Genomic DNA, 11,139 nt, shown 5'->3' on the forward strand with positions numbered 1-11,139 from the left:
ATGATGCTGTAGTTGTATTTAACTGGGTATAAATAGTGTATGAAAGTTGTAAATAAATTATAAATAAATTGTATATTATATAGTTAGTTGTATGAAATTTATTTTACTATCTATAAAGGGCCTGCTATAATACCATAAACTTTCACCTCTGCCATCTTTGTTTCTTAAATTTCTTCTTTTACTTGGCGAAATTAGGACGCTTAAAGAGAGCAATAATTTCATGGTTCAGTTCTTTTAAGTTTGGATTATGACTTCGTTTAGTGGAGAAATTTCAAATTATGGACTTTTCTTAAAGGATGATTTGAGCGCTTACCTCATATTATGTTCACTAATTAAAGGCCGTAATTACCTTTAGGAGAATATGAGTTAACATTTGTTAGTTATTTCATATTTGTATATGAAAATTTATTCTATATTGTTTAAAGTTTTTCTTTCATTGATTCACATAATGAATTTCTTGTTAAGAGTGTAGTACATGGCTGATGACACAAAATTAAGATTTAAGTGTTGGGGAAATACAGTATGAACTTCCAAAAAAAAAAAAGGAAAAGGAAAAGGAAAAATAAAAGGATTTATTATTCATTTTTGACTTCCCTAGGTAACAACAAAATTCACCATGTTTAGGAACACATTTGTAATGGCTTAAAAATTATGTTTAGAACTCAAAACGTGATTTTTAAGGCGTTTGATGACCTAAATTCCTGATTATTTGGCATCTAGAACAATTAATTTTTCCTAGAATAATGTTTTAAAAACTAAATTTTTAGATACTTTGTAGGAACATACTAAATATTATAAAGTTATACTCACGTTACTATTTTAGCTGCCAAACAGATGATAATTTCATCGTCGTCGAAATCATGTTTATTAAAATTTGTCTACTTTCGGTGAGAAGTTCCACATAGTCTACGTAGATATTCAACAAAAACAGTCTATGTAGATATTCAACGAGAAGAGAGAAAAAAGGAAAAAAAAGTGTAACTAAATCCCCTAATTTAAAATACTAATAAATAATTGTAAAGAAAACACAGTTAGGTCGGGTAATATAAAAATGTAGAACAATTTTGGTAAATAAGTTTTGTATAGTAACAAAAAAATCTCTTTCAGAATGTTGTCAGGACATTCTTTCGGAAAAAGAACTGGCCCGAAGGCCCACCTTCAGGCAAAAGGGCGAGAATTACTGGGCTTTCAGCAGCTTCTTCTGGAGTCAAAGACCCAGTATTACAAGTAATATCTGTTTTCGTATAGCCCGGACAAATACAGTTGACACATATAGAAGAATACTTTTGGGGTACAATTCTTGTGTAAGTATTCAAGGCCGCTTTTGAGACTTTATAAGCTGCCATATCTATGGGCCAACCTTTTTCTTCTAATAAACCCTTCTTGAAATCCATAAGAAACTCATTCAATACTTCATCCACTTTTTCTGTTGTAAGGCCTTCTACATCATTTAAAGCTTTTATGGCCCATTCATTTGATACCAGCTGAAAAGATATTTCAACCAACAAAAAGAATTAACTTAAATAGCCCACCTAACCGCTTAAATTAGAAATAGTTAACGGGGTCTATAATATATATAATTTATGTATAATTGTATATAATATGGATATAACCAATGCATATTGGTTAGGAAAAGTAAATAGTAAATCCGGCAGGCTATTTGTGTGATGATCCCTTTCAGAAACGGGAAGGAGAAAGAAGAAAAAAGGCAATAAAAATGCAAGAAAAAAATGTGATATTGTGAGCTGCAACTTGTTCCTTTTTTATTGTAAATATTTGATTCTTAGTACTTCTGGTGGGATTATACTGGGTACGTTATTATTGTTGTATTTTATTCTTAGTACATATCTCAAATTAGGTACTACATTTTGAATTTTGAGGTAAACGTAATAATTTTGGCCCTAATAATTCAAATGTTGTTGGACACTATGAAACCTACACAATATTTTAGACATATATATCTTATATTTATTTGATTGGTGCAGTCGCCGTGGTGCAGATAAACTTTTACCATATTTTACTAAGTTTGTTATTAGCAAATGGACAAGGAGAAAAAAGGGAATTTCTATGTTTTAGAGGAAATTGTCCAAAGGTCAAGTTAGGAGTACCTTTAATTTTCCAAGCAGTGAAGAAATATTAACAACCCTTGGTAAAGGAGACAAGAGTAGTAGTGGAATAAAGGCTTCAATCATTCTTTTTGCTCCATAATAATTAGTGGTTACACATTCTTCTGCCCATTCATAAGTCTCAGTGAGTTTCCCATTTGACTTGATTGGAGCTTCATCCTCCTGCATTAATTAGTATATGTGAGAGTTAACCACATCAAAAGATTTAATACAAAATTCAATTTTTTAATTACTATCAATGAGTACATTTTTCACACAATTGTATTGTTTATGGAATTGTCTAATTTCCTAGGGAGAGGATGGTAGCTTAGAGAGATATAATTCGAACCTTAGCTTCCGCTTGGCCATAAAATTAGGGAGTTTTTTTAAAAAATTATTTTCAAATATCTGTTTGTTTATAGATTTAAGCTATTTTTGGCAGATTTTGAAAACAAAATCTTTAAATTTCAAAAGTATTTATAGAGTAGTTTTTGAAGTTTTCTACTCACAAAACTTCAAATTCTTTTCAATTGAAATGCATATCCAAACACAATTTTAACTTTCAAAAACTACTTTACATCTCATCTTCATAAACTTATTTTTTCAAGTTTCAACCAAATTTATGTTCAAACGGTAGCTAGCTTAATATATGAATATGGAATCTAGTGACCTCATAATTCTGATGTTCAAGTGGACTTTTCATATTTTCCTTAATAACTATGTGGAATTGTTATAAGAAAAATGACACTTAACCTAATGTTATTGCACCTACTGGTTAAATAAACTTTGAAATAGGTGGCTATATTAACATGACATAAGCTTCAAAGTAATGGCTACAAGACTCTAATATTCACAAATGAGAAAAGGATAGTATGTCCAAACTCGATAGATCATTTACTCAATAAATTATGCTTCAACCTTATATAAAGTTAGGGTTGATTATGTGAATCTTTAAAACAAATCCAGTAATATCGGGTTGTTATGAAAATGTGACGAGAAATTAAAGGAAAATATATGAAGTAATTAACCTCAGTTGTAATGCCTAAACCTCGAGCAGCATCTCGTTCTATTAGCTCCGGAAGGATTGAAACATCCCCCTCAATCATTAGTCCATTAATTCCTGCATTATTTACCTGTAAATATCCACTTTCACACTTTCTTAATTACCAATTAGGGAAGGTTTTTTCAAAAAATAAAAAGAAAAAAAATGTGGAAGGTAAAGTGAACAAGCTATCTTTCTCCTGAATATATCTCGTGGAAAAATAAAAATAAACTGAATATTAATTAAATCGCAACTCGTACAAATAGATTATGATGGTTTAGTTTAGTTCTAAAGTTAATTAATCAACTCATAAGAATAACCCTTCAATTACGTAATGTTGTCTCATATTAGAGTTAAATTAAAGTAAACTTGTCTCGTTTTTCTGTTTTTTGAGAGTTCCAATAAACAAAAATTTCTTAACAAATCAAGTACTTGCAAATATTTTGATATGTTTCATATGCTTATTAAATAGATATTTCCAAATGTTTAACTTTTATTCTATGTATTAATAGTATAATAAATTTTTTGTACTAATAAATACATTAGTATATGTGATTAATCATTTTTAAAGCGCGTGATTAGTAATTCAAAAACTAAACAAATTATTTACAATTGATGTAGATTTTCTATCAAACAAAAAAAAATGTATAGAAGATAGATTTTGGTCCACATATGTGGGGACTTTCTATGTCTCCACTGCTCGTCCACTAAACTCCAACTTGACAAGAAACAAAACGATATGATAAATGCATATTATAGTCTGTTTATTTTCAATGAATGTTGGGTTAAACGATGTTAATTAATCTCATTACAAAAAGATTAGATAACTAATTCAAGGATAAATATATATTATACTCTTTTTATTTTCAATGTATCTTGGATTAAACGATATTAATTAATCTCATTACAAAAGATTAGATAACTAATTAAAGGATAAATATTTGGACAAATTTCACATATTGTCAAACTAGCTTTCGTTTTTTTCCTCTTATTTTGCAGTAAAGTCAAAACTTAATTTTTGTCACTTAAAAATGAATATATTTTTACTTTTTTTTTTTCGCTAAGGAAAAGAAATACTTCATCACTTAAAGAAAAATCAAATTTAGTTATTACAAAGTAGGGACAGAGACCCTTCCCAATTATTGAAAGTAGGGGGCAAAAAATCCGAAAAACTGAACCAAACCGAAAATCGAACCAAATCAACTAAAAAAATCAATACTTTTTAGGTTTGGTTTGTTTTGGTTTTGAATTTTAAAAATCAATCAAATTTGATTTGGTTTTGGTTTTAATTAAAAAATAACCAAAAAAAATCGAAACAAACCGACTATAAAAGTAGCTATTTAAATTTATTATTACACCTATATATATATATATATATATATATATATATATATATATATATATATATATATATATATATATATGTATATTTTTATATAAAGGTTCTAAAATTTTATGGTACATATTAGTAGTTTATATTTTTAGTCTAGTTTTTTGCTATTATAATAATCTAATTCATTAACTTTACATTCTAGTTTGGTTGGTAGTTTTCTATTGCTAAGTACAAGAATTTATTTCATGTTAAAAATAATCTATTTTTAATTGAGTACTTAAATTATTCATCACTATTTGATTCAATTATCATCAATATATCTTGGTAAATGATACATTGTAGTCTCCGGAATATGTGTTTGGTAGTGTATGTCTCGTATTTAAGAAAAAACCCGATAAATAACCGAAAAAATCAAAAAATCGAATTGATAAAAAACCGACTTAATTAGTAATTTAGTTTGATATTTGAAGAACCAACTTAATTGGTTTGATTTCTTTTTAGAAAAAATCAGATCCAAACCGAACCAAGAAAACCACTAACCGAAACCATTTAAAATAAAGGGTGGAAGTGTTTTGTGTTGTCCGCTTCTGTATTTGGTGGAGTCAAATTCTGTCCATAAATTTTTACTACGTTGTTCCGAAAATCAAAATGCTCAAAAAAAACCCTATCTGACCTCCGAAAAGCCACATTAGGCATGCCATGTCAACCTTGAGAATTTATGATTAGTGAACGTACAATTTATCGCAATAAAGATATAGAACTCGATACATTATCATTTTCATCAGATAAAAATTATTCCCTTCCACCAATTACTCGATAATATTTATCTGATATTTTCTATCGGATAAATGATATCGGGCGAAAAACACTCTTTAAACATTAGAAAAAGTTATATTAAGGATATGGATAGTAAGACTGTTTTCCTTCACAAGGTTTAAAATCAAAAGAACTATGAAACTACGTACTTCCTCGGTCTTAATTTATGTGATGCTCTTCGAATTTCATTTTGATTGTAAATTTGCACATATAGAATATTTAAATAATTTTAATTAAAATTCACATTTGTTTTTGAAAACCACACAACAAGTAGTTTAAGTCACAATAATAAAAATTTAAAATATTTTAAAAATTATACGAAAATTATTTGACTCTAGAAATTCGAACTCCATCTGATACATTAAACAAAGGAGTAAATCCTATTTGAGAACATATATATATCTTGTAGTGTATAATAGGAAAAGGGAGATGTTACCAGAATATCAAGCTTTCCATATTTGGATTTGATGAAATCAAACAGAGAGGAAATACTAGCTGGATCCACAACATCAACTTGATGAAACACAACAAGATTCTGAGTTAATTCTTGAGAAGAAGACTCTCTCATCAGCTTTTCAACAGCTTCTTTTCCTCTTTTCTCATCCCTAGCTGTTAACACTACCATAACTCCTTTCTTCATTAGCTGCCTGCAAATCTCATATCCTATTCCTTTGTTTCCCCCTGTAACTACTGCATACCTGAAAAAAGAATATAATAAAAAGGAGCTAGAGGCAAAAATTTACTAAAAGAAAGAAATATATTAAAGCCAGGCAAGGATTTAAAGAAAACTTGCTTTCTTGTTTGATGCTTGTTTATGGACTCTTCTGCCATTTTTACTTCTTCTTCTGCACAACTCTCTGTTGGATGTGCTAATTTTCTGAGGGAGGAAACTACGGAGAGGTTCAGGTATATATATAATTATATATATATAGTGGTAAGTGGTGTTAGGAACTCAGAACCTAGGGGTAATATAATAAGACAGGAAAGAACTTATTGCGGATACCAAATTTAAATTTGATGGATTTAATGTTAACATTTTTAGCACAAAAGTTACTGTACTTTTAAATTAATTATGGGTTTCAGAATTTGATTTTTGTTGCAATTTTAATTATTTCCATATATAAATCAATTATTATGATGATGACATAAGTTTAAATAGAGAAAAATAGTTAGTAAAAATTTATAAAATCAACCTCAACTTATTTAGAATAAAGACATAATAGTTGTTGTTTGTATATATTATCATTATTGTTCCGTGTTTAAATACTTAGTTCAATTAAACTCATAGTTAATATTCTCCAATCGTATGTGCTTACATACATATGGTGTTTATACCAACCTACTGCATTTTACTTCGTTAAGTGATTAAAATACTTGAAGTGAGTATGTGTGCTGGTTAATTAAGTGAAAATAATATAATAAAGACACATATATCATATATTCATTTGGTCAGTGGAAACGCTGAGTGTGCATAATGTATTTTTCTAAAACTAGATTACTTTTCAAAAAGCAGTAACTTTACTTTCTCTCTTCTTATTTCCAATATATGTGATATTCTTTTTTTTTATATATAATTTAGTCCCCCAAAAAATGTTATACTTCTTTATTTAGAAATAATTTAATTTTAAGCTTCTCAGTTTATCCTTAATGAAATGATTTATAGCCACACAAATTAAAACGGAGGGAATAAAAAAGATATGTTTGAAGATGGTCAAACAATTTAATTTTTGTTGCAATTTGAACATTGACGCCTATATATTTTGTTTTAAATAATGGAAGTTACATAGATAGTATTCTAAGTCATAAATTTTATAAATATAAATATTAAAATGAAAAGTTGGACATTTCAAGCAGTAATACAATCAAATTAAGATTGAATAAACAATTTATTTATTCCGGTTGATGTGTGTTCAATATAATATGGGGACTTCAACAAAAGATTTAAAAAGTCCACACGTGGAACACTGAAATGAGAACGGGTCAATTGATTTTTTTGGCTCTTTACAAATTTGTTTTTAGTTTTATGACCTTACTTTTTTTTTTTTTTTTACACATGGGAGATTTATTTTTACACGTAAGAGATCGTCTTTTACACACAAGAGATCTAAAAAAGACATTTTCCTAAATTCAAAATTGTAAAGGGGCATGGTGTACAAATAGCACAACGAAGAACGACATACATAATTATACATTGAAATTATTCGGAATTCTACAATGAAGATAAATTTTGTATGGATATGATGTTTGCCAATTTTTTATTTAATTTTCGAAAACGACTCCAATTATTGAGGTTGCTGAAATTTTATAATCGAGAAAATTGAAAAACGCAACCTAGAATACTTTTCCCATCAATATTAAGAATATCAAACCAGATTGCAATTTAAATATAGCAACATGATGTTTGAAGACAATGTAGAATGGAATGACAAAGACATATATAATTAAATATGTCAAGATTAAGAATTTTCAAAAGAAGAATATTTTGTATGGATTTGATACTTGAATTATGATTATAACTTTTGTCGCCGAACAATAACAATAACAAACCCAGTAGTCTCCAACGAGTGGGGTCTGGAAGGGTTACCCCTACCCTGGAACGGCAGAGAGGTTGTTTTGTCATCGAACAATCATCATCAAAACATGTCTTTCTCTCCTCTCTCCCAAATCCCTAACCTGCCGCTTCCCTAGAACTTAAACCCACAGCATCCTTTCCCCCGTTGATATCCGGAGTTCAAGCCGGAGGCCAAATAACCCTACTCACCAACCCCATAGAACCAAACACAACCGCAACAAATTATGCAGCAACAATTGCAGGGCGAATGCATGGTGGTATGAAGAAATTGATACGTTTAGAACCCAGGCCATACGAAATAGTGGATGGTAAGGCTAGGGTGATCTTTACCAAGGAGGAAGATGATCCTTTGGCAGAAAAATGCCATCTCACCGTGGTAGGAAAATTCCCTCGAACTCGTCCCTAGATTGACAAACCCAGGGATGAGTTTAAGAGACTGGTGCCTCTAAAACGAACTTTTAAGATTGGCATTAAGGATTGGAGGCACGTCTTTATTGATTTCACTGATGAAGAGGATTTTAAGAGATTCTATGGAAGGCAATCAATGCCAATTTGTGGAATGTTGATGCGGGTCCGTAGATGGACTCGTGACTTCAAAGCGGATATGGAATCTACTTTGACACTGGTATTGATAACGCTGCCAGATCTCCCATGGAAATACTATGATTGGCCAGCTTTGGATAGAATCTTAGATCCAATTGGCATGCTAATTGCCTTGGACAAAGCTACACTTGACCTACAATTACCAAGGCACGAATAAAAAGCGACTTGACTAGGCTTAGGCTCAACGAGGTTGAAGTTGCATTGCTAGATAACTCCGGGGAAATCAAACCTTCCTTCAACCTGTGGAATATGAGCAAGTGTCGAATTATTATTTTTATTGTAAGATGCAAGGGCATTCTGATGCTGAATGTAGATTACAACAGGTCAAGGAACCTGCTAGGATGGAAAGTTGAAGGAGGTTGTTCAATATTATATCGACAAAAAATAAGAATGGGTGGAAGTAACTAGTTCAAAGAAAAATATTGTTGGTAAGAATAGAAAGAATCAAGAAAAAGAGGGTAGCGACAAACAGATCCAAGAGACACATGAGACACTTTGTAATGACACAATCCCATTGAAGCTAAGTAATGACTTTAGTGCTATAGAGGTTATAGAATCTGACAAGCAAGACATATATGGGGATACTACAATTCAGGAAGATGGGGTCGTGGTTCCTACATATGACCATATTCCAGTGACAAAGAGAACAAGTATAGAGGAGATGTCGAGAAAAAAAACATAAGAATGTGAAGAAGAATAAGAAGAAGAAAGGCATGTTCTATTACTAAAAAAAAGAGCAAAAAGAAGAGAATCATAGTGTCAGAACATATGGAAGAAAAAATACAGACAATAGGGAAAGAACTTAATAATGTTGTTATAGATCAAACGAGAAAGTTGTCTGCGGAGAAAAAATAGAAGTTTAAGTCTAGAATCAACCAGCTAAATGTACCAGAGACCGAATTGCCGGAATCAAATGCTGGGAAGATTGATTTTCCAGTGTTGAATCTAAACAATGAGGATTCACTTGGGTAAAATCAATAACGGAGTCTGAATACTGAGCTAGAACTAGTAGTGTACTCTGGGACTCCTGGAATGTATTCAAAACTAGGAGCAGCGATGTCGGAAAGTAACAAGGAGCAGAACACAAATATGATGCAAACAGAAGTAAGGAAAAACTTTGACAATCTAGATGAGGAGATGCTTCATTTACAGGATGTCGAAGTGGAGGTCAGGTCAGACGATGAATTTGCATGAAGACTTCATAGATCGATCAATTTTGATACTGTGGACGCTACACATAGTGTTTAAGACATAATAACAAAGTTCAATAACTTATCTCCAAGGGGGGACTCAAAATATTGGTGGAGTTAATGGACCTTTGCCTTCTTCTAAGGCCCCGAAGACAAACAGAAAGAAAACAAAAAATCCAACCCCTGATGTTTCTCATGATTAACACAATTTCATGGAATACTAGGGGCATGAAGGCCCAAAAAGCATCTGAGAGACTTAAAACTCTCAAGCTTAAACATAACCTTACTTTTATGGCTCTACAAGAACCCATGACAAAATCTACCAAGATAGGAAGATTTCATAGGCAACTTAGAGTACAACATAGACTTTTCAATTGTAACAATAAGATTTGGCTATTTTGGACTGACGATCATGTGGTAAATATTTTAGAGGACACCGAACAATAAGTAACATGCTAGATCAGCCATCATTTGAGCCAAACACCAATGCATCTGATAGTTGTGTATGCAAAATGCAAGGCTCACTTGAGGCAATAACTATAGGAAGAATTAAGGTCGATGGCAAATAGAATTCATGGAACTTGGGGGTAGTTAGAGATTTCAATGTGATCATTGATGTGTCTGAAGATAGGGGTGGAAGACCATATAGAATAGAGAAAAATAGTGATTTCCTGAATTTTATTGACGAATGTGGACTATAGGATGCATGTCTCTATGGCTCGGTGTACACATGGAGTGATAATAGAGAACTACCAAATACTATATAGAAAAGGTTAGACAGGTTATTGATTAATATAAAGTAGTCTTATGAATTCTTGAAAACCTCAGTATAGCACCTGGCTAGAGTGTGCTCAGACCATGCACCATTATCGATCAATATGAGAAAAGTCACTATAGCTTGTCCAAGTACATTAAATTTCTTAATTTTTGGACAAAATATGAAGAGTTTATAACAATGGTGAAAAGTCTAGCAGGAGCCTGTAGAGGAAAATGCCTTATGGATACTACAAAAAAAAAAAAAAGTTTGCAAACGATTGAGCATCTGGTCAAGGCAAGATTTTTGAGATATATATGAGGAACCAAAAAGACTAAAAAAAAAGATAAATGATTTGGAAGTACTACACATTGATAATAATACACCTGCATAGAGAGTAGAACTAAATGAAGCTAACGCGAAGTATGTTCACTACCTAAAGCTTTAAAAGGAGGTATTGATACAAAAAAGTCAAAACACAATGGTTAGAGGAAGGAGATAAGAATAATGCCTACTTTCATAGCATTATAAAGGGTAGAAGGAGAAGACTAACTATTAAGAAGATTCAAGATGAAGAGGAAAAATGGAGAGAAGGGGGAAAAGAAACCCCAGAAGTGGCCATAAACTACTTTCAAAAGATTTTCAACCATGGTAACGTGACAAATGACTTCTCAGCATTGGAGTGCATCAGTTCTAAAGTTTGGGAGGATAATGAGATGTTAAC

At 31.2% G+C, this 11,139-nt stretch overlaps 1 protein-coding gene across 2 annotated transcripts; it reads right to left on the minus strand.

Annotated features, from left to right (window-relative positions):
- Positions 1 to 1,036: 1,036 nt before the first annotated feature.
- On the minus strand, positions 1,037 to 6,246 carry LOC104107188 ((+)-neomenthol dehydrogenase-like). Of its 2 annotated transcripts, none has more exons than XM_009615924.4 (5): positions 6,090 to 6,246; positions 5,733 to 5,994; positions 3,134 to 3,238; positions 2,109 to 2,288; positions 1,037 to 1,484 (listed from the first exon to the last, which is right to left on the minus strand). In XM_009615924.4, exons 1-5 carry the CDS (start codon positions 6,125 to 6,127, stop codon positions 1,104 to 1,106), a joined length of 966 nt encoding a protein of 321 aa, XP_009614219.1. In that variant the 5' UTR covers positions 6,128 to 6,246; the 3' UTR covers positions 1,037 to 1,103. The 2 variants fall into 2 exon arrangements, with proteins under 2 accessions (XP_009614219.1, XP_009614220.1); XM_009615925.4 differs by having other exon boundaries at positions 5,733 to 5,986; positions 6,090 to 6,236.
- Between the last annotated feature and the right edge of the window lie 4,893 nt (positions 6,247 to 11,139).

This window comes from Nicotiana tomentosiformis, chromosome 8 (assembly GCF_000390325.3).
Source record: "Nicotiana tomentosiformis chromosome 8, ASM39032v3, whole genome shotgun sequence".
In the NCBI taxonomy this organism is placed as follows: domain Eukaryota; kingdom Viridiplantae; phylum Streptophyta; class Magnoliopsida; order Solanales; family Solanaceae; genus Nicotiana; species Nicotiana tomentosiformis.

Coding starts and splice junctions, on each gene's coding strand:
- LOC104107188 (XM_009615924.4), bottom strand. CDS start 6,127: ATGGCAGAAGAGTCCATAAACAAGCATCAAACAAGAAA. Junction 5,995..6,089: donor AACAAGCATCAAACAAGAAA/GCAAGTTTTCTT, acceptor TTCTTTTTTCAG/GTATGCAGTAGTTACAGGGG. Junction 1,485..2,108: donor CACTGCTTGGAAAATTAAAG/GTACTCCTAACT, acceptor ATATCTTTTCAG/CTGGTATCAAATGAATGGGC.